Below are 25,618 nucleotides of genomic sequence, written 5' to 3' on the forward strand. Positions count from 1 at the left end.
ACAAAATAATTAGTTTCGATCAAATTAACCTTTATTCTAAAAAGATTATTATTATTCCTCGAGTTATGTCGCTTTTAATAAATAAGAGTACGCTGCAACTGTAAAATATAAAAAATAAAGAAATTATGTTCTAAGCTATAAATGTGAATTAATACATATTGAATATTTACAAACTGCATAAATACATAAGATTTTGTATTCTTTAATAACAAAAATACTTGACAAAAAAAAAAAAGAAAAAAAAGAATTGTATTCACCATATAATGTTTAATTATCTTAGGTGACTAAAAATAAATAGTAATAGCAAATTAAAAAATATTCAAGAATCAGTTTTTACCTTTACGCTAATGTCGAAAGATTACTAATAGCATCGCATTACATAAATAAAATTGTAAGTTTTAATTTCAAATTACGATGACATTTTTATGATGCCTCATGCTCTCCTAACCAATCTTTCATCCATTCCCAATTATTCGTAAATAAATTAAAGTGGATTAGCATTGTAAATACTCGTAACATCGTAATTCCTAATAAAACGTAAAACATTCACAAACGTAAAAAAACAAAAAACAAAACATAACTTTCTTCTTTCTTTTTCACGAAACCGCATATGTAAAATAATCCATAACATTGTATAGTCTCTTATTAAATTATAATAATTCGCTTTATCAAGTGTCCCTTTCCGAATTTTCATCTGACTCGTGCGCATTTGGGTGACCGTTAAGTTCCTTTCCATTCGCCTCTTTCGACATTGACGCTACTAATAATATTTCAGATTCACAATTTCTTTTGTTAGCATCAATTTCATTATTAGAGCTCTGCGTATCAAGAGCAACATCGCAGGCAATATCCACCACATCATTTTCCTTTGATTTATCAATATCATTCGTTTTTGCCTCTTCACTCCTATTTTCTAATTCCTCATTTTGCTTCGGTAAAGTAGCGCTCGACGTTTTATAATCCTTAATAATAAAGCCCGAAGGACCCTCCTCTTCGGATCTGGATTTCTGCATCTGCCAAGCTTTTTTAAACGGATGTTCTTGTTCTTGTTCAAATAGTTTTGGTCTTTCTGGAATTAAATATTCTGGATCTTCTTCGCTAGCTTGACTCTGAAATCAATAATTCCTAATTATTATCATCGAAATTATTAGTTGAACCATTGTTTGGCTTATACTTGCTCAATAATATGTAATCAACATGAAAATCGTCTTAAAATTATAATTCGTATAAATAGACGACAAAATTTCAATGTTTTTGAAAAGTCTGAGAAAACAATACAAAACCTATTTCTATTTATAATAATGTCAATTATTAGAATAATCTCAATGTTTTATCATATTTGCAGTTACAAAAATATTTTTAACTTGTATATTATAAGTAGAGTAATCAATAAATTATGATATTGTGTATAGGTAAGTAGGGTATAAAATTCTGGTTATATAATTAACATTTTTTTTCCGTGCAATAATTAAATAAATGTAAAAATATATATCACGTAAATATATACGTGTGTGTGTGTGTGTGTGTGTGTGTGTGTGTGCGCGCGTGCGTGCGTGCGTGCGTGCGTGCGTGTGTGTTATTATTTATTTTTTTTATATTTAACAATCTAAGCGACTATTTCGATATAATATCACAGATATTAATTAATAATTATTATAAGTATTATTAAGGCTTAATTATTTCAATTAGAATATCGTGAATGTTAGAAAATTAAAAATATTTTTTATTTGCAAATCTAATATTCTATTATTACAGGTTGTAATCCAGTAATATTATTATAATTACAAACTTGAACGAGAAAAAAATATACGAGTATGAATAATTTTGTTAATTTATTCTACCTTAATTATCGATTCTCTTTTAATTAATCCAGAATTAGACTTAACGTCCACGTTACTCCAATTATTATCCTTAGATAGCTCATCATCCAATGATATTCTGCTAAGATCCTGCACGGTTATTCTTTTACTATTTTTGTTTAACATAAATTCGTTCGTTATTTCATCTCCCGCATCAAATGACATAGCACGACGTTCAGTTTGAATATTCTGCCGTATCTCTTCCTCGTCGTTTCCCTCGTCTTCCTCAAATTCTTCTCGCAACGGTGGTCCTTGTTCTCTATATTCTCGTCTTTGCTGCAAGTACGTTTCTTCATCTAATTCATCGTCAGATTCCTGAGATGAACCAAACTGCATCTTCGACACAGTCCAAAGTTCCATATTTCCGGGCCTGATTGGCTCTTTCAACAGGGCCATTTTACCTTCGGCCGAAGATCGACGTTTTAACGAATCCCATTCGTTGTTAATCTCTTCTTTAACTACAGGTGGCGGTGGTAAGCGTTCGGTTTCTTGACTTTGTACGCGATCCTGTGGATACCGATTTCTTCTAAATCGTAAATCATTCTCCCAGTCGTCGTCGTCGCTAATTCGAAGTTCGGCGGATGAACGACGATTAAAACTGTTGCTATTCCTTCGACTACCGAGGACGTCTATATCGCTTTCAGACAAAGAAAATTGTTGATCGAAAAATCTTGACATAGTAGATCGCGAAGACCGAGAATTGGCATATTCATCCTCTTTACTAATAGTAATTATTGGCTTATTATTATAATCTCTGGAATAATAAAGTTTATAACGTATCAATACCATTATAGCATATTAATACCATTTATAATGAATATGATATAGCAAGTATAATATTTTTATAGAAATGTAAAATGTAATTTCATCGTGGCCAAAATAATGCAAACGATTGTTATGTTAGTCGCTTAATATTTCTTCAGTGAACACAGTGACATTACGTTAATTAAACTGAATTTTGTATTCTTTTTATGCATCATATGAAATTAAATTAAGAGGTGAAAATATTATTCGTATATATATATATATATATATATATATATATATATATATACATATATATCAAAAAATTCAAAAGATTTTTTGCACACATGCTTATAACTACATCAATGCAAACCTTTCTCTCGATGACGATCTGAATTGTGAACGCGTATCTCGCATGGGCGATCTCGTATAATTACTAGAATAATGTCGATCCTGTAAATATAAGTAATTATCGGATGATAAATCGTCATCCAATGCAAGATTATTCGTATCATAATCATTTCTATTCGCTCTCCCATTATCCATGGAATGTTCCTCGGATCTTGAAATGCGTCTGTCCATTCGATCTCTATCCCATTCATCGTAAGCTTCAGATCTAATCATTGTTTGACGTCTAATAGTTGATCTCTTAATTGGCGAAGTATTATATGATTCGTTGGCATTGTCCTCCGCAAAATCTCGAGGCTCTGAATTTGCAATTTTCGTAAAAGTTCCTCGATTCCAATTCCAATTTCCAGTGATAGATTCTTCTTCATTTTCCAAGTGATTCTTTTCTAAACTCTTCTTTACATCGTCATTGTCTTCCAAAGGATTGCATTCCTTAGATTTTCCATTTTCTGTGGGCAAAGATTCAGTGATCTCCAAAATAATCTTTTTTACCTCTTGCATAGGAATGTCGAATAACAGTGTTAATACTGTCGACACTATCGTGATGCTTAACACTTCATAGAAATCAATCTGAAAGCAGATTTCAGCAACATTACTCTTAAGCTATATCCTTAAAAGATTGATAAGAAAATTGTAATTGAAGAATTGATGAAGAATTGATGAAGAATTGTGAAAAAACTAATATCTAATATAAGAATAAATGAAAAATAGAAATAATAAATATGTTTGCAGGTAAATATGTTACAGGTAACATTAAAATATCATATAGATTATTGAATTATATGCAACATAATTTTAAAGATTCTGTTAAGCGAATATATATAGTGAAATAAAAAAAAGAAAAAAAGACAAATAAGAAATTATCATCGAATTAAAGCAGCTGTTTAACGTACAATTTTATAGGGTTGAAATTCTGATGAGTAACGTGTAGTCCCGATATTATAGAAGAACACAATATATTGCGAAAGATAAATAGCGTACGATAATCTGCTAAATACCATCATCCAATGGCTTGATAATACTTTATTAATAACACCTGAAACATATCAATAAATAAATGATAATAGTTAATACAAATATACAACAAAAAAAAAAAAAAAAAAAAAAAAAAAAAAAAAATTTAACATGTATACATGCACTACGAATATAATAGATAATTCAAGGCTTTGAAATAATATTATAATTAATTATATACCGTTAAAGCAAATCGATTGCTGTATTCTGTTAAAAAGTGAGAACATTGTACCGAGACTATAAATTAAATTTATTATCACTTTTAATCGAGAAATTTATTACGTAAAATGCTAAAAAAAATCTTTTCGATAAACTCGTCGAGCAATACGTTTAAATATATTATTGAGATTAAATAAAAAAAATCACCATCACATAAATCAAACATAACATTACCGTTGAAAGAAAAATTATAATTAATAAAAAGTTATACCGCCATTGTTTGTAAAACATGCAAAAATGGTCCAGCTCAATGCGAGTGCTGTGAAGATGGGACTTAACACAGCATACTGTGTTGCTTTATCAACATTATATGTATAATCTGCTCTCGCAAGTTGCCAAGGAGAAAACATTGACCATAAACCTAGAACTAAAGCAACTAACCAACCTAGTATGATAAAAACCTATAAAAAAAAAAAAAAAAAAAAAAAAAAAAAAAAAAAAAAAAAAAAAAAAAAAAAAAAAAAAAAAAAAAAAAAAAAAGTAAAAAAAAAAAGAAAAAGAGAAAGTAACAAAAAAAGGTAAAAAATTTTTTACATAAAGTAGGGGAAAAAAAATTGAAAGTAATTAATAAATACCTTGTGTATAAATACAGATTTTCCTGTATAATGTAAAATAACACCAAGGCAAATACCGATAAGATAAGGTGTTGCTCGATGTAAAGGTAACAAATATGTCATGTTAGCAGTTTTATATATCTGCTTCAAACTAAAAATTATAATTCAAAATGGAGACTTATGTGTGAGTTATAATAAATGAATTACTCACGTCATTCCGTGAAAAATAACCAGGGATAAATTATTATTGGACGTTGCAAAATATCTCAACGTCGCCGAGACTTGAAGTAAGAGAAAAACAACGATAACTCCGACGATCGGTTTTACTTGCAAGAAGAATACAATTGCCGGTGCGAGCAAACTTAACTGCATATCTAATGCCAATTGATGTGTATGAGCAGCACACTGTAAATTATTATTATTATTATTATTATTATTATTATTATTGCATAGTATCGAGTAAAAAAAAGCAAATAAAATAGAATTAAAATCGCATGTAATATAATTAATTGTATGTAACTTAAATGATGTAACATGTAAATAAAAGTATTATGGCCTTACATATCAATGGCTTGATAATTCTGAAATAATTGACTATCCACGTTAAAAATAAAAGAAATAAAGACATTAACTAAATCAATAAATAATAAGAAATTGAAACTCTACGATAATAAGATATACGAGGTGATTTTTAAACCTTGACGTACCATTTCTTCAAACGGGAAGAAATTCTGTACATGAAGCAGATTGATCCATGCATTCTCCTTGCACATATCCGCGTTTGCTTTAACTGCCGTATTCCATTGTGGCCCAGATCCAGTATGTTCCATAACAAAAGCATACCAAAATATAACGGCCAGCAGCGTGGGTGTTAGCCTAACGGACGAGAAAGACTCGAAACATTAGGGGGAGGTTGGATTAAAAAGTAAAAGGCCGAATCCTACCTTATAAACCTCACGATGAAGCGACAAAACCAGCGTATTTCGCCACGATTTGTCAATTCCGTTGACATATTATAGGCTGTTATGAGGCCACTCAATAATAGAAAGGAATCCGTGTGGAATATCGATGCTCGGAGTGCCGAACTTAGAGGACTATTCGCGACCTTAACAACAATGTATAAATTCATTAATTCTGATTGTTATTTAGCTGTGATGATTATTTCAACATCAAAACAATTTGTTTCAATAATATCTTAAATCTTTTGAAATTGTTTTTAATCGTGTAGAAAAAGCACGTAATAATTATCTGTAAATGTATATAATTCATCCAATCTTGTGTGTCACAAAGTGAAATTTATATATACATTAAGATTATTATTTTCTGCAAAAGAATTCGCAATTCAAAAATATTCGAACCTCAAATGTTGTGGGGTATTTTTTTTTTTGTTTTTTTTTTGTTTTTTTTGTTTTTTGTTTTTTTTTCTATAAAAGTGTCATGTACTTTGAAGAAATAATAATTATTCGTAATAATATGTTTTCTATTTTCAAAGACTTTTCATACAATTCATCTCACTTTGATATCGTTATTTGTAAAAAAAAATCAAGACTACAACAAAGTTTCCATTCCACCGTTTCACGTAATAATACGACAATATAGTTTAATTGTCCATTTCATTGTTGGTCATCGACGGTTTTTTTTTTTTTTTTTTTTTTTTTTGAACGAAACGTATATATGTGAAAAACATAATATACACATATTCGGAAAACTTATCTCCGCTAAAGAAATATGAATATAAAAAGCTTAGTTATACCTCGGTAAGCGTTACACGATTAGCGTAAGGCATTCTCAAAGTAGTAATTAGCTTCTGTAATATGTATAAAGCCATTGTCAATAATGCTTTTATGCCGTGTACGCAACCAATACTTGATGAAGTCGATTCTTTATTTCCAAACAATACTCTAATAGTCCTCTTTAAGGAGAAAGCCATAATTATCCGCTCGGAATAATTTCCTATTACGTAAAATTATAACAAAATTTGAATTAATTACATAATACAGATTCTTCGATCGTCATAGATTTATCTTAAGTGTACAGAATGTCTTCATAATTTATCTTTGGCAATAATCAAAGAATTTTATATATCAAAACAATAGAGCAAAAAGTAAAATTTACCACGCTACCTTTTTCCTGGCTTATTGCGAAATAATCTCTTACAGTGGCAACAATCACCAAACAGATGAATATTGCATAAAAATATCTGCACAAAGAATGAAATTTCCAAAATTACCTTCACATATATATTTGCCATTAAAGTTACGCTTCATTACTTACGAAAGCAATATTATTTATTAATATACTCACAGTACACCAATCGTCTCTTTTGAGTAGCTTTGTGAATTCTGTTTAACATAACACATTTCGTTATCAATATTCACCATAAATTTAATACCAATGGTCATATTATATCGACCTAATGCATCTTCAATGGATCTACGTGCATCTGTAGCGGAACAGGCGGCAGGGAGACATATCCCCCAATTTATGGTTGTGAACTTTGGTAAAAAATGTCCTGGCTGAAAAGATTTTAATAATATTAATTAAGCAGGCGAGAGCAAAAAGATTCGATATACAATGCTTATCGGTCGACTTCCAAATTAACTTCCAAATCAATGACATAAAACAATTTAATTTAATATATATCGTTATTTACTATGATTTTACAATGCCATATATATCGGCAAAGAAATCGACATTATTTCTTAAATTCTCATACATTGTACTATTATATATGTTTTATAATTTCCTACGCGCGCGCGATAAACTTCTTTTTAACGTGACAAGTGCATATAGCAATATTACAGATTCAAAACAAACAGTTCACGGGGTTAAATTCAGATTTATTATTTTAATAAAACACAAATTATTATACTTTCATACGGACCCTTTCAAAGTATTTTATTTATCTAATTTTTTTTTTTTTTTTAATTTTTGTTTTTTTAATTCTTTTTAACGAATAATGACACGATACCTCTTGCTACCTTGATTCATTAAAGTCAGAAATTCTAAAAATCATGCGATAAAAAATGGAAAAATGAATGATGAATTTAAATGTCTTGACTACTGAATGATGACTTTTCACGAAGTCGAGAACCTGTTACAACAAAAAGTGAAACAATTAATTTTTATTTCGTAAGCTCGTTCACAAATGGCTTTCGGCACAAATAAATTATTAGCCTTTAAATATTCATAAATTGACTCGCTCTTTTAAAGATCAGATACCGTATCGCTAAAACCTAGTTAATTGTTGTAGAATGTAAGAACGGACTCATTTACTTCAACTCTATGGCGTTTCTAGAAACTTTCCTTTCTAATAAAGTAATGGCTACACTGAAACTTTTAGACGATCCATTTTTTTCTTCTTTTCTTTTTCTTTCGTTTTTTTTTTCCTTTTCTTTGTGATAAAATATGTTCCGCACTTTTTATATTCAACAACAACAACGTAGGAATTTTCTCTTATACATAAGTCATAATTTATATATATATATATATTTATGTCACTTCGTCCAGAACACTTTGTCGATTAATTGAACGGCGCCATTGACTCTGTTGCTTTTATTCGTTATTTTGCTTTGTGTAATTCGTCGTCCATTGGTTTGTCAAGATGTTCTACATATTATATTGTGATACGATATGATAGCAACAATATCCATCGATATCTAATAATCCTTTGAAAGTTTTGATGTCTCGGTCGCTGATATATTTAGAATACTTATAGACTTACATACTTAAGAGGCTTAGAGAATGCGCGAGCTCCAAGATACCAACATAATGGCCTTCGAACCTCAGATATTTGACCTGATCCAAAGAAATCTTTTTGCATACGCTTATTTTACATATAAGAAACCTTTTAAAAAAATATGGAAGAAGTTTTTTTCCTTTTTTCTTTTTCTTTTTAATCCATCGAAAGAAAAAAAAAAAAAAAAAAGTTATAAGACCTTCTAAAATCTATCAAAATTTAAACGTAATTTTACTCTTTTTACCTTTTAGAATAAACGAGTAAAACTAACAATATAGTAAATACATTTTATTCGACTATTTTGCAAATATTCGGCGGCACTGCTGTTAATTATAATAATTTCACGTACTTACGTCGTGCATGTTTCCTCTTAATAAACCTCGACTCTGCATTAGATAAACTGGCAATTTTAAACCTAAATGCGTTGCGTATATATCCATACTGGCTAAACAGTATTTGCCCTGTACTTTAACGGTTTTTTCGTCAACTTTGACGTGTGCCAGGATTCCGAGACACTGGTCGAAATCACCAAATTGATTGACATTGCCTCGTAATAAACCCGCCGGTATTTTTGCGCTAGAGTCCAGCACTATTAAGGTAAATGAAAATTTTATGTAAGAGCATTAGGACTTGTTGATGAGAAAAGCGATAAGGGATTACTGATTTATAATAAGATAATTTACAATGCTCATAAGAAATGTAAAATAACGATAGACTATAAGAATTTTAAATACTTTTGTCTTGATCTGTTTTTCTGTTTCCTCCTCCTCCCCCCCCCCCCATCTCCTTTTTAAACTGCTTATTAACACAAAATGGCTATATATCTCACAAAGATAGAATATACTGGCATTTTTGTAGACAAAAATTTTAATTGTATTTAAAAATTCTCAAGAAATTAAAGGAATATATGTATCTAAAATACGACCAAATTAAGTAAATAGAGGAGTACATATGTGCGCGTACGGGCGTGTAAGTGGGCGTTTAGGTGTAGGCGTTGGTGTTGGCGCGTAGGGAGTGTGTGGGTGGGTGGGTGTAAAATTTCATAGTAAATTGCTAAAAACAAACCATTGATATTACATATATGCATATTACAATTCGTAAACACATTTTATCTTTAAAACAAAAATATTAAAAACTTAATGATAGTATTTACTTTGAAAAGCCCACATTTTGTAACCTCGCAGCTGCCTGAGAAAGATTTTTCCATGCCGCTGACACTCTACATTTTCCATGGCTGTGAAATTCGGCATAAAATTCGGCACATTGAGAATCATGTCGTTGAGTTCGGTTAAACTGGGAATATCTTTGATTATTTTCTGTGATTTTGACTTGGTCGTAGCACTCGCTAAATAAATATAGGTAAATGCGATTAAATTATTAATACAAATGAAATAGAAATGAAATTAATTATTGAACTCACTCTCGTCGCTTATAGTTTTTGTAATCGTTGCAGACTTTATATCATTGGCCTTTTCTTTGTTTGATAATCTTAATTTTTCTCCCTTGTTTTGCAATTTCAATGCTACTCGTTCATTATTATCGCCACTATTGTCATTTTCTTTTCCATTATTATCTCCATCTAAAGTAATTATTTTCACATTCTCTTGATCTTCTCGTATATTTTTTTCATTCTCTTTATCTATCATTTTTATACTCTCTAACGGATCCTTCATTTTTTTAGCATTCTTTTCTTCCATTTCTAATCGTATTATTTCGTTTTCCTTTAATTTCTTGCGACGTTTATCATCGTCTTCTTCTTCTTCCTCCTCTTCTTCTTCTAATTTCTGTTTCTTCTCATCCTTTAATTTTCGTTCTTTTTCTTCTTTTAATTTTTTTCCCCTTTCCATTTGTAATCGTTTGTGTTCTTTTTCTTTCATAATTTTTATTTCTTCTTCCTTTTTTCGTCGCTCCTGTTCTTGCTTTTCTATATATGCGGCTTCCTCTTTCCGTCGCTGTTGTTCTTGTTTCTTAAATTTACGCTCAAGTTCCTCTTTCAGTCGTCGTTCGTTCTCTTCTTTAAATTTACGTTCAGCTTCCTCTTGCAATCGCCGTTCTATTTCCTCTTGTTTTCTACGCTCCTCTTCTTCCTCTCTTTTTCGACGCTCCTCCTCTTCCTCTCTTTTTCTACGCTCCTCCTCTTCCTCTCTTTTTCGACGCTCCTCTTCTTCCTCTCTTCTTCTACGCTCCTCTTCTTCCTCTCTTTTCCGATACTTTTCTTCTTTCTCTCTTATTCGTCGCTCCTCCTCGTCCTCTCTTTTCCGTCGTTCCTGTTCTTCCTCTCTTTTTCGACGCTCCATTTCTTCCCTTTCCTGTTGTATCTTATTCTTTTGTTCCTTTATTCGTCGAGCTTCTTCCTCTTTCTCCACCTCACTTTCATTTCTTTTTAATAATTCCTCCTCTCTTCTTCCCTTTACTTCATCTATTACTTTCCGTGCCCCTTCTTCATATTTTTTTTCTGCTTCCGTTTTCTCTTCCTCGTCTATATTCAATTTGTCTTCCTTCTTTTGTTTTAAACTTACTTCATCAGTTTTCACTTCACTTTCTATTATCATATCATCTTCATCTTCAACTTCGATCAGTATTATTTCATCATAATTTTTATCTTCTTCATCATCATCTTCTTCCTCCTCATCTGCTACTACTACTACACTTGAAGGATTTGTGTTTTCAGCATCAGTACTAACCGTTTGCTCAATGGTGTCCTCAATTTTGTTTAACTTAGACCAAGGCCGAGAAGAAGATATCTTATAATTTTTTTTTACTGATTGATAATTTTCTTCCTCGTATCCATCGTCAAGTAATTGCTGTTTGCTCTTCACAAAACTCCCTCGCATGCTAACTGTTTCAAATCCACGTTTTGCACGCATAGACGCCAGAGTTGACCACGAAGATGAACCAGTAGAAGAAGAAGAAGAAGAAGAAGAATCAGCAGGAGAAGAGGCAGGAGAGGAAGAGGAAGGAGAAGGAGTCGATGAACTAGAAGAAATTATATCCGATATGGAAGCACATCGTCCAGTAGTTGACTGACATACGTCAGAACTCACGGATATAGTATCTCGGATGCGAAAAGCACAACCGGTATAAATTAGGCCGGTTCCCAATACCAATATCACCGGTATCAACACCAAACATTTACCCGATCGGGGCGACGCCATCGCTTATAAAATTCACATCTGTGCTCTGACACTCCGATTCTAAAATTTCCAAAAGCTTTAATACTGCAATTCTATTTCCGATAAATAATAATCTAAATTTTTATAATATTTTATGTTTAATCATTTCTTTATTCAATAGCTAATATTTAATTTACAACGAAAATATTTATGATTTATAGCAAAGCTATTAATATTGTTAGGTATAAAAAAATAATAGAAAATCTAGAAATCTATATTTTATCATTTCAATTTTTAAACATTTATTCTTTTATATATATATATATATATATATATATATATTTATTTATTTATTTATTTATTTATTTACAAAAGAATTGCACTTTTTTACACTTTCATTTGAAATAAATTATATACCATAACAAATATCTTATGGTTTAAAATTTTTTTACAATTACACTAAAGTTTTCGTATGATCCATATAAATTGGGCATCATGACTTTTTCTGTCGATGATTCACGACTCAATACTGCTTTGTACAATTTTTCGACACTACAAACTCTTAGATTTGTTATTAATACACGTTTTATTTTTACATCAAAGTGACAGCTTTACATTTCTTAAATGAATAAAAGTTTTTTAATTTAATCATTTGATCTTTATTAACAAAATCTGATAATTGTCTGAACATAAACACACACATACGCGAGATGTTCTCGATGCGTTCGATCGAATATAACTATTTTTCTGTTACTACTCGCACTGCGTTTGCGATCGGGAGAAAGAGAGAGAACGCGGGATAGTAAGAAAGAATGGAAGAGAGTGGGAGAGAGATAAATAATCATAGACAGAAATAGGCCGATACATATGTAAAAAACAAAGTAATGACTGTCGAAAATAGAAAAAGATTATGAACCCAAATGAACAACGGGAATTAAGCTATTTACTTTAGTGCACTCCCTCTCTCTCTCTCTCTCTATATATATATATATATATATATATATATATATATATATATATCTCCCTTCCGATCGAGAAAAATAGTCAAACACGTTTAGCGAAGAAAAAGGCGAAGAATGGAACGCCTAATGAAGACTATGCGAATGAGAAAGACGGAGATAAGAGTAGTTGCACGGCACGCAAAATTGGAGCACATGGCAACCTCCCAATAGACTGTCCGGAGAGCCCTCGAGGGGAAGTTTTATTTAGCATCACAACTCTGCAGCGACGACTCTCCATCGCAACCGTCGACGCGCCATCGCCGTAACTCTGAAAATCGTAAAAGCAACCGACTACCATGACCACGTATCTTACGTAATGTACATACTAGCATAATCTGAAGCTTGAGTCTTTTGTCGCTGAGGGGCCTGCCCTACCTCCGAAGTGACCTTCCTGCCGTCATCACGAATCCACTAACTAAATGGTTTTTTAGGGAGACAATGGCGAGCGTATCGGTCTCGCGCTTCTTCCTTTCATTCTTGTTGCGCTCCTTATGAAAATTGTCGTTTCAACAAACTTTAAGAGTATCGATATAGTATCGATCAAACGGTTACCACAACTTCTGGGAAATCTAGGGTATTAAAACATCACAATATCGTCATTATCATTCAATAAGCAATTTAAACCGAAATAAAATAGTTCTCAATCTTATGTAAGGGAGCATGTTAATGCACGTAATTAATAGATAAGATTTTACAATTTTTTCACGCGTGCAAAAAGTAAAAGTGTCGATAATCTTTAAAATGTCAGATAACATGAAATCCGTAGTATTTGTGTTTGCCGATAACTTTCTTATATCACCTTAATAAATTGAGTTAAAATATTTTAATTGAATAATATTTAAAACTTATGTCATGGCTATGTTATTAAATATTTTGCTCAATTGTAATGATAAAATTTCACATACAATCGAAGCTCTACATCGGATACATTTCTTATAAAATATAATTTTGTCTGCCTATTATAAGTTATTCGAATACGATAATAACAATCGCATCGATCAGTTTCATTATTACTTATAACATTATTTATTTATCATGAAATCTAAATCTCGCGCTATTTTTTAACTGTAAATAAAAAAAAACAACAACAACAACAATATAAAAGAAAAAGCTTATACTATGAATAAATTGAAATATAAAATACGTTAGACAATAATCTCAATACTCCTATATTTTATTCTTTGATAAATGTTTTTAAATAATAATATCAATTTGTTTAGATTAAAATGAAAGTAAGCAACGGTATGTTAAACAAGATAAACGTAATCATACATTAAATATTCTTATCGTTCAGTAATTGTCATGTTATTGTTGCTAGATGAAAGTGCGGATGTTGAACTATTGTTAACTTTGCTTTACAGTGAATATGTTTATTCGAAGTTATATTAAACTCTGCTTACACGTTCAGTGGAATTTAAGTAGTAATAATTTTAAATATAATAAGACCGAATGATAAAAATAACATTATTTCATTAAGATTTATTTAACTAGAACCCGCACTAAATATTACAATTATTCTTATGTTTTCAATTCTTATGTTAATTAACACGTTGATAAAGTTAAAACATTTTCCTACGCACAAAAGGTATCGGACAAAAAATATTGTTCCTGATAATGATTACATTGATCCGTTAAAATGAAAATTTTATATCACTTTAGATTTTCAATACTTTTAACTATATAAATTTTAACCTTGAGATTTATATTTATATAATTAAGAAAGATCCCAAAGTATACATTTTTTTAGAAAAGTGGATAATCAAAATCTACTCGTCTATTGTTGAACACTCATTTTTATAGGTAAAAAAAAAAATTACGTTGTACTTAAGGAAACGTGTTTTTATAAAATAATTTAAATAATTTAAATATAAGCTGTAATATGGCTACAATAAACAGTTTTAAATTACCTAAGAATAGTACTCAAAACATGAAGATAAATTTAGAGTCTTAAATAAGAATTGTGTCAGTGATTACACAGACTTACCAAATTTTACATTTAACAAAAATGTAAATAACTATTAAATATGTCATTGTTTTTTAATATTTCAACATAAACAAAGTATTAAGGAAAATCATACTTTATTAAATTTTTCTAGTATGTAAAAAATTTGCAATAAAGTCAATATATTAAAAGACATCATCTACAACTACGATAAACTTTATATTCGTATATAAAATCTTTTTCGAAATGATGACAATCAAAAATTTAATATTTTACTATCATAGTATCGTCACTGTAACCTAAATACACTTGATCTGTGTTGATTGTGTTTGAAAAAAAAAAAAAAAAAAAAATGTCTATGCTAAGAATGTACTAGCTTTATTTTAAATTAAATCTCATTTGATTAAAAATCTAGCTATATGAATGCTCTGAATTTGAGTCTGACGTTGAAAGTTGATAAATTGGAAGTAGATAAATTTTGAAATTCTATAAATATAATAATAAAAGTATTACAAATAGTTTTGTGTTAATCTTTATTAATAATTTATTTATTGTTACAAAATTTTATATAATTTACATAAAAATAAAATATATATATATATTTATTTATATAAAAATAATAATTTAATTTAAAATACCTGATAGTGTAAAAGTTTCCAACAATTATTATTATTTATGTAAATATAAATCAATTATATATGGTAATAGATCATGATAGTTTATTTAAAAGATCTTTTTAATTGATATTAGACAAGATAGTTTATACTGGAAAATATTTCTATTTTGTTAGCGTGTATATATATATATATATATATATATATATATATATATATATCAGTTTATATTATAAAGTATAGAATATAATTTCATTCGATAATAAAATTTAAATACAAGTAAATTCTATTGATAAATTCACAAAAATTTCTTAACATTTCCCTAATATACCGTTAATGTTTATCAAAGGAAATATAAATATAAATTAAAAGTAATATTTTTATAAATAATAATTGATGATAATAATTGATAATTACATAGAAAAGAAAAGGTACATCAACAGTTTTATTTAATGTTGGACTAGTTAATATCAAATATATACAAATAACTACAAATAAGATAAAAAATTTCTCAAAATTTTTTAAAATTTTTTCTCAGAATTTTCAACATCAATCGATCTAAGATTATCCTGTAATTGGGCTTGAGATTCTCTTTTCCTTCTGAAAAGCATCCTTTCCAAAATTATAGTAGGCGACTCAAATAGTAAACAAATAAAAATTGATGCTAAAAAAGACATCGATAAATTTCCAAAGAAATTGTTCCACTGTAAATATCAAAATTGAAAAAACATAAGTTGAAACAATAATGACTACACATAAAGCATTATATTCAAATACTTACTAATCCATAGTGTGAGAAATATACAGAAGTTCGGGCGAAAGCATTTTCTGCATTTTGGATAACTGCGTGTATAAGATACATACAGTAAGATAATCTGCTCAATGGTATAAAAACCTTCCAAGATAAAATCGTTTTTATGATACCTATAATAATAAAACAATAAATTATATTGATAGGCAATTTGTAATATTTATATTACCTATAAATATATTAACTCAATAAATATTATAACATATTTGTAACATGATTATTCTTAACGTAACTATCCTTACTTTCTGTGAAGTATACAAACATTTAATAGATTTCTCATAAATAACAGGATGTATTTATTATAATTATATTATTTTATTATTAATATCAATCGCATAAAATTATATTTCAATAATAATATAATAACAAAAGATATATATATAACAAATATAATCACATGTAATAACAAAACAACGAATAATATTAATAAAGAAATTGGAATTTTTAGAACTTAAAATGATAGTAATTTTCTATTTGTATATAAATTGATTGCGTATTGTAGATAATCAAAACAAATATTGAACTTACAAGTTTTCTAAAGATTAGATTCTTAAGTGTCTAAATGATCCATAGAACATATTCATGACATAAAACTTAAAGCTTCTGAATGTACATTATCTTTATAGTTCGATTAAGCTTATAACAAATTTTAAACCAAATAGTTTTACACAATATTAATCTTTTCAATTTATGATATATATTATTTGCATGTTCTATTACATAATAAATAATAAATAAATACATCCTTCGTTATTGTATTTTTATATGATGAATATATAATATCGTTAAATTAATAGTTTAAGACAAATAACTTTTTAGCAAGCAAAAAAAAAAGGTATTCTTAAATGCAGTCGAATACATTTGAAATTTTTAATTTAGCGTATTTGATGATCTAACGATTTCATTTTACAAACTTTATATATTTACTTTTCCGTTCAGACAATAAATAAAACACTTTATATTTTATGTAATGTATATAGGTGCTACTGTAATAATAAAATTTAGAAAAGATTTGAAGCAAAATTTAATGCTATCCTTTATAATATTCACACACGTATATATATATGTTTATATATAGGCATTATATTCACAATGATAATATTAAATTTATACAATAACATTATCTAAAGATAAAAATGATATTGCACATTATTATTAGCTTACGTTTCTGATAAAATGTTATCAATACTATCGTTTAATGATTTTAAAATATTAATCTTTTTTGAATTTTTTTAAAAATTAAATTTAATATCTATAATAAAATGGAAGATAAATCATCCTATGATAAAACTAAATAAGTAAATATATATTGAACTTTAAACAACTATCTGTGTATTGAATAACTATTATTAAAAAAAGGAATACGAGCAATTTAATGCCTAAATATATAAGTACTAAATTAACTTGATTAAATATATGTATAATGACGATAAAAATATATAATTCCTATATTAAATTATTCTATTTAATCTAATGCAATACTGAATATTCCTTTTTTTCTACAAATAATATTTATTATATATATATATATATATATATATATATATGATTATTATATAAAATATTTTAAAAATTTCAACATATGGTCTAATAGTCAATGAATAAAATATTTTTAACCTAATGCTTATTTATACATCGAAATATAATTTACAATTTCCCCCTTAAAATTATTATCAACTTATTAACATAAGATATACATACTTGACATAATGAAAATTATTTGCTTAAATTATGTCTACCATAATGCGATGTTTAAAGCAGTTAATTACCAACCTGCATTGTTATAAGTACTAGCATAAATAAGCCAACAAATGGCAAACCCCCATAAGGGCCTTGAAACGGTAGAAAATATTGTTTCCAGAACAACGTCGTACTCATAATCTTCTGCGACGAAATATCTTGTACCAAATATGCATATAGCAAAGATCCCCGTTGTGAAAAACCATCCGATCCAAGCAAATGACTGTAAGAATAAAATTTTATTTGTCGATAAATAAAGCCAAATGTTTTTTTTTTTTTTTTTTTTTTTTTTTTTTTTTTTTTATTGTAAACTTGAATTTACACATGCAATATTAATGTATTTATTATTAAAATTATAATGTAATTGTTCCACTTGTCTACTGTTAAACGGAATTTTATTCATCATCATAAAAGTATATAATTCTTGGTCTAATGCTTGAATTTATATTGTAAAATCAGTTGATAATATATCCACTTTCTGGGCTATTAATGTAGTTTAGTAATTTTGATTCAATGTGATAATTGAAGTTTTTAAAATTCATTACCCAGCCATTAAGATGTATAAATTTTCCATAAATATTATGACATCTTTTTTAAGACAACTATTTTATATATATATATATATATATATATATATATATTATATCAAATATATTTGTTTACAAACACCACAGATAGACATTGACAAATCTCATTATTAAATGGTAGTAAGCTTCTATATTTACACTATAATCATCACTATTATACTGTTCATAAAACATGTAATATACTTAAGAATTTATTGCATATGAGCTATTATTAATTTGTATTCTGATAAAAATTGCATCTTTAATTGAAAGAAATTCCTTTATGTAAAGTACATCCGTCGCCATATAAATAATACTAAATAATTAAGCTTCCATAAGTAATATTTTTCTTAGTTAAATGCTAATAATATTAATACCTTATTCAGTCTTCGATGTTTATTAACTATTTCATATCCAAATAAAATACCAATAAGCCACGGTCCTCCTCGAGTATATGGTTTATTATAAACATCAGAGAACATTTTCGCCGTAAGTTCCGGACTGAAAATTAATATTTATTCATTAATAATTAAGTTAACGTTGGGTAAAATGAAAAATTCAAATTCTAAACCAAATTTCAAACATACTCTGACAGCTTAACAGACGCCATTGGATATCTATTGATTGCGATAATCGCTGCAGTTACAGCTAATGAAATAATTAACAACAAACCAGTAATTGCCAAACCAATTTTCGGTTTTTTATAAAGAGGATAGAGAATGATCGGTGATATAATAAATAATTGCATATCTACAGCTACATACCATAAGTGTTGCAAGCACTAAAGAAAAATACAATAATTAACTACGTAATCTAAAAGATCGCCCATCATGTAGAATATTTTATTATATTAAAAAAAAAAAATAAACGATAATTGTCTCATATAATAATATATATGTGTTAACATAAAAACAATAAGCATTTTTTTGGTATACTGAGATAATTTTTGGGTGAAGAAAATATAAATATTAAAGCTTAATATTATGTATTAAGTATAAAATAATATAATATATATTGTATTACAGAAACTTTTCAATTTCTTTCAAATTTTAAGTAGTAAAAATGTGTTTTCATGCATGTGAACAAAATGCAATATAATACTTTCAAAGAAAAAAATATATAAACTGATTGGAAAAAAACTTACTTCTTGATGAGAACCCATAAGGTTTTGTATATAAAACAAAAAGTACCACCAATTTTTACGACATACTGATCCGCTTGCAATTTGCCAGTGTGGTCCAGAAGCTAATTTTGGTACGAAAATTGTTGCAATAACAAGAGTTGCAATTATGGCCGGTGTTAGCCTAAAGTTTCATCAAATCATTTTAATATATTTTCATATTTAATTATTTTATCTCTATTTACTAATTACCTAAGATATCTATGTAAATAATACATCGGGATGTTGAATGTCTTTTGTTTTCGAATTTGTTTTAAAAACATATATGTCATTAATAATCCACTTAAAGCGAAAAATGTATCCACGGCGAATGGAGCTGTATATACATATATATATTCCCATGTTATTAGTAGCTGTAAATATTGAAAAAAAAGATAAAGAAAAGAAAAAAAGTAACGTTAATGACTCCTAATGTAAAAGTTATAAAGTTTTTTATATTCATATTTTTAAATAAACTTTAATAGTAAAAAATAAATCATAATCGCCAACAAATAACAAAAAAATTTTTTTTTTTTTAAGTATAACAAGAAATTTGATGATATGTGTTCTATAAACTAAAAATAAATTTTAAATATAAATCTCAACGGTTTTTCATACTATTTAATTTATAAAGTTAGGTTGATATTTATATCACGAATAAAATATAAATATGAAAATATAAAATTTTAAATATTTCATAAATAATTAAACTGTGTAACTTACCGACAGTTAGATTGTTAAAATAAAATTGTGTATGAATTTTATTAAAAAATGCATTATAATGTATGCAAATAAAATGTTGAATATGTGATATTTTAATTTTTATAAAAATAAATAACACAGTAGGAAAAAAAGAAAAGTAGATTTTTATATTTATACCCATTTGTGATTAAAATATATATAATTTTTTATGGCATTCAACCATTCGGGTATAATTAAAAATATTTAAAGTTTTTATAAATATCGAAAAATTTTATAATAGAGTATAACGGTGCACTTTTATTTATAAATTTTGCACATTCACATTATTTAGATAAAAAATAATTTAAAGATTGGTAAAATATCTTTAAAATATATTTAAAAATTTTTAACTATCAAAGTTTAAATACTTATGGATATGTCAGCTTAATTGCAATTTAATTTATAAAATAATATTGTAAATTTCAAACTGGTCTTAATGGACAAAATCTGAAATTATTACTTACTTTCGAAACATCGATCATATTTACGACCGCGGTACCAGTATTCGTTAAAAATGTGTGTCCAATTATTACCCAAGCCATGCTAAGAAAGCGTATACCATATATAATTGATAAATTGCCTTCCTTGATATTAGTACTGAAGATTCCATGAATACTCCTTCGCAAGGAAAATGAAGTAAGATGTCTAAGTAGAGAAGAATTAGATTTGCCATCGTAGCTGATAGAATGAAATATATCGCATATGGTACTGATGATTAGGAATCCCACAAATACTACAAAAACGGATCTGAAATTTAACATTTGAACATGCGACAGGATTAAAGAATTAGAAATACCGTCATTTGGAAGAAATTAGCTTTTACTGACTAGCTCTATGCTCTCATACATTCAATTAAATAATAATTTCGCCTTCATTTATTTGTTATTATATAATGGATAAGTGATAATTAAGTAATGTTAATCTTATAAAGCTTAGGGAACTCACGTGTAAGCAATTAATTCCAAATTCCAGATTTTCTGGTTGATTGCTGAGCAAGTAACAGATTTTACTGATACCTGAAAATCCTTTAGTTTTTCGATTGAATTTATCGTATTGTTAATAAAGTTCTTGATGTCATCCTCCGTGCAACTCGATGGTACACAAATTGAAAGTTTCGGATGCAATTGTATGGTTGTAATATTGGCTATGCCAAAAGTGTACATGCAGTAACGACCGTGAAATTCTACATTATGAAATTGTCCTTGACTAGCAATGCATTCGTCAAACGTGCCCAAATCAATAATATTACCCTGGAGGATACCAGAAGGTATCTTCGATGAGGCATCTAACACTGAAAGAAGTTTCGGCAACTAATAAGTATACATTGTGTGACAATTCAATTACTAAATTTATTGAATCGACAGCTTGAATCAATGACAATTATTTAACCAAATCAATGTATTTAGCCAAATCAACGTATTCGCTTAATATTACATAGAATTAGACGATTAGATACTACCAATTAGGATACTCCCCTTATTAGGATATTCATACTTGAAAATTAGAATATTTAAGATGTAAAAGTACCGTTACTACGATTTTTATATTATACAATTATATAGTTAATCGTTACTTGTAAGTTACACGTATATGCAAAAATTTAAATGTAGCTAAGATGGCAAATTTTAATAAAATAAAAAATTAAAATATCTGACGATTGAATGAATTATTATTAATTATTCAGCACACATGACAATGACAAATTAAAACAATATTTAGAATTATTCGTATCGCCATTAATAACGACTATATTTTTGCAAAATAATATAATATTTTCATGTTAAACTACACACGCGCGCGCGCCCACACACACACACACACACACACACACACACATAATATAAGCATTCGAAAATTTCACAAAAATAATCAAATGAAATTCATACGTGTATTTAAAATGTTTTGCATAATAATATATTATTAACATTTCTCAATATAAATAAAAAATTTGTATATAATAATGACAGCTTATAATTTACTGATAATTAAATAGGGAAAGTAAATGTAATACCATTCTTAAATTAATCGATAAGTCATAAAATAGTTTTTCATAATTTTTATTAATTCATCTTATTTGTTACTAACTTATTTGCTCTTTTTTTTTTCAATTACCTTATCAATAATTATTATAATCGTGTTCGATTATACTTATAGACATTTATATACAGTTAATTTAAAGTTCATTATAAATTAATAACACATCAATGATAATTAATTAATAATACTTTTATTAAAAAAAAAAATAGTAATCAACAAACTCCATAATTTAAAATCTTGAGACAATCTTTTTATACGTATAAACTTATTGTTACCACTCAATTGAACACCTGTTGCTTCGATGCAAAAATTTGTATGACGCGAATAAAGTATTCATTAAGTGTCAAGGAAGTATTGTCGTAATAAAACTAACATTTTAACTAACTTGTTTCAAATTTATTTACAAATATACTTGTACGAATCATAAAATTAAATCATTAGTTAGCTCGTATAGTTTCAATTTCAAGGATATACATCCATACTTGTATTAATTATATTAAATAATTAGTCGAATTTTAATAGGAATTTTTAATAACAACAATGTGGTAAAAATTTCATCATACCAATAAGCTCAAACTGTGGAATATCAAGGAATATTTATATAAAATTTTCATTAAGGTAAAAAATTAATTTTTATATAGGAGCGTAATTATTGTATTACATATAAATAATTAACGGTATTACAATTGTATAACATTAATAAAATCTTATTGGAATTAATTTTTTATCTTAAATTTTCATCAAAAAATCATAATTGCACATTTATGTTATAATATAAGTTAGTTTGTAAATGTAATGTTACGGCAATATAGTTTTCGGTATATTTATAAATTTTATGATTACTTACTTTTCAAAGCCCATAGTTGTTGTTGAAAAATGGCCTTTTTCAGTAACTGAAGATCGCGATTACAAACTTCGCTTACTGTCGTTTGATTATCATTATAAATACTTATAGGATCTCTAGGATTTCCAAAAAATATATTAGAAATAAGAAATACTTGGTTTTCTTTTAAGCGATTGAGTTTTGACAATTCCTCGGAAGCTTTACTTTGAAAATTTGTATGTTTAATTGACAAAACAGGCAGTATGAACGATAAAAAAAGAATGTTTCTTATATGCCAATACATGATGTTCGACTAATCACATTTGATACGGCAATAAGTCGGTATTAATATAAAATAATCAATCCTTTTATCACTTTGTGTATACTACAGAGATAAATCATAGTTATAGATGAATTTGAGTTTACACAAGTGAATTAAGAATATAAGCTTTTTTTTCTCAATTATTAAATTAACAAATTATTTTTATCGAAAACTATAAGATGTTTCGATAAACTTATCTATATTAATTACATCATTCCACTACAAGTTATGATGTTTATATTCATAAATAAAAGAAAATTTGCCAATTATATCAAAGCGATTTTCAATAAAAACTAAATGCATGAAATTTAAACGTTTAAGTTTTCATGTCTTTTCTTAAATTGAAAAATAATATCATTTATCATTTCTATCTTTTTATAATAAATATTAATTAAGAAATTATAATAAAAATTGTAAATTATTTGAATATTTGAAATATGATTCTACATTATTTAATTCAATATATGCGTTTCCTTTAAATTTTCATTAATAAAATTAATTGTAAGTTAATGTTCGAGACAGATTAAAGAATTTAATTTACAATGTACATATGGCATTACGGCACATAATTTCATAAACACGTAAAAAAATCCAAAAAAAAAAAAAAAAATCATTAATTACAATTAAGTTTATATAATAAATGATGATAAAACCTTTCATTACTTAAAACGATTGAATCCATGATCGAGGAAATATATTGAAATATATCGTATATATTCTATACTTTTATCCCATTTCGTGGCAATAACAGATAATACAATTTAAAAAAAAAAGAAAAGAATTTTAATAATGTATTATACATAATTCATCCTTTCTTATTTTCGCGAATTAATTTTTTACCTACAAACTATCTTATAATATATTACTTAATATAATATTATATTTATAGTGTGATACTTCAATTAAAACGCACACCTTTTCATTAAAAATTTACACCTTAATTGTGTACCACTAAAGACCCGTTCAAAATGATAACGTAGATGATCCTAATAAATCGGATTAACACTTACTTTGTCTCAGCTAAGACAAAGATATACTTTAACCTTGCATTAAATAGATAGTGATTTATTGTTTCGGATGTTTACTTCATTTAACGATAATGTCAGAAATTTCTCACAATCATCGCACGATGACTGTTTTAATTCGGTAGTCATCAGATTCTTTAGCGTACGATAAGGTTCAAATTAGGTAAAGTAAATATTATTCCATAAGATTATAACTATATTGATATAAATAGATTAATATCTTATAGAAAAATAATTGAGAAAAAGATCTTAACAGTTTTTAAACATCGTTTCGTATTTATTCATTTAGATCGATAACAAGACTTAATGGACGTAATTACTAGATTTGTAAGGTATGTAATACGTAGGCAAATAATTATTCTAAAAACTTCCAAAAAAACAATGCTCAATTTTTTAGTTCCAATTGAAATAAATTCTATCCTATTATACGCAATAATTATATTTATAATAAATAAATAAATAAAGAAATATATTATGCGTTTCGATAATTGATAAGGAATAAAATTGACAATGTAATACAATATTGCCGCCTCGTTTTTAAAATACTTTTACTTACAGTGTAATTACGTGTAATACATAAAATATCTTTAAAATATTAATAATAATAATTTTATGGGGTATAAGTATGTTTTTTTTTTTTTTTTTTTTTTTTTTTTTTTTTTTTTTTTTTTATGATAAAACTGAAACAAATAATTTGTTATACGGATATGCTTCCTACTTCTTACCTCGTAATTATCATAGGAAAATAGTTTAATTTTTAACCAAAAAAGTTTTATCTTATAGACTTCTTGCTTTGTCTTTTTGTTTGTGAAGAGAGCGACAAGAAATACCTTGTATTATTATAATTTTTCTTCATAAAAGATAAGTATAAATTGTTTGGAAGTTTAAAAAAGTGTTATCAAATATAATAACTATTATAATCCAAGTTATGAGAAAGTCATTATCGTAATCATAAAATTTTGGAAATTTTGAGAATGAAATGGCTTTGCAAGAATAATAATGATATTCACTATTATTTATATCCATCTTACTTTTATCTGTTTTATGTCCTCTATTTCAGAAATTTACGGCTTCAGTAGAGCCTTATGTTGAAAATTTTATATAAATGTATTTTTCAAGTTATTTTCTTTACTATCTTATGAATATAAACTCTAAAGCATCTAAAATATTATATGTATATAAAATAT

At 27.2% G+C, this 25,618-nt stretch overlaps 2 protein-coding genes across 2 annotated transcripts; both read right to left on the reverse strand.

Annotated features, from left to right (window-relative positions):
* Positions 1-611: 611 nt before the first annotated feature.
* LOC105360398 (uncharacterized) lies at positions 612-11,764 on the reverse strand. Its single transcript, XM_011497293.1, has 15 exons — positions 9,958-11,764; positions 9,691-9,882; positions 8,891-9,126; positions 7,103-7,314; positions 6,922-6,998; positions 6,552-6,751; positions 5,743-5,903; positions 5,506-5,674; positions 5,010-5,203; positions 4,820-4,949; positions 4,456-4,645; positions 3,905-4,047; positions 2,977-3,581; positions 1,842-2,613; positions 612-1,109 (listed from the first exon to the last, which is right to left on the reverse strand). Exons 1-15 carry the CDS (start codon positions 11,690-11,692, stop codon positions 669-671), a joined length of 5,457 nt encoding a protein of 1,818 aa, XP_011495595.1. The 5' UTR covers positions 11,693-11,764; the 3' UTR covers positions 612-668.
* A 3,949-nt stretch (positions 11,765-15,713) lies between these two features.
* Positions 15,714-24,345, reverse strand: LOC105360400 (nose resistant to fluoxetine protein 6-like). The gene is made up of 11 exons (XM_011497294.1): positions 24,322-24,345; positions 23,109-23,221; positions 21,170-21,515; positions 20,689-20,971; positions 19,697-19,857; positions 19,469-19,628; positions 18,912-19,105; positions 18,702-18,831; positions 17,792-17,981; positions 15,989-16,131; positions 15,714-15,911 (listed from the first exon to the last, which is right to left on the reverse strand). Exons 1-11 carry the CDS (start codon positions 24,327-24,329, stop codon positions 15,729-15,731), a joined length of 1,911 nt encoding a protein of 636 aa, XP_011495596.1. The 5' UTR covers positions 24,330-24,345; the 3' UTR covers positions 15,714-15,728.
* Positions 24,346-25,618: the final 1,273 nt, after the last annotated feature.

This window comes from Ceratosolen solmsi, unplaced genomic scaffold (genome assembly GCF_000503995.2).
Source record: "Ceratosolen solmsi marchali unplaced genomic scaffold, CerSol_1.0 scaffold13, whole genome shotgun sequence".
In the NCBI taxonomy this organism is placed as follows: domain Eukaryota; kingdom Metazoa; phylum Arthropoda; class Insecta; order Hymenoptera; family Agaonidae; genus Ceratosolen; species Ceratosolen solmsi.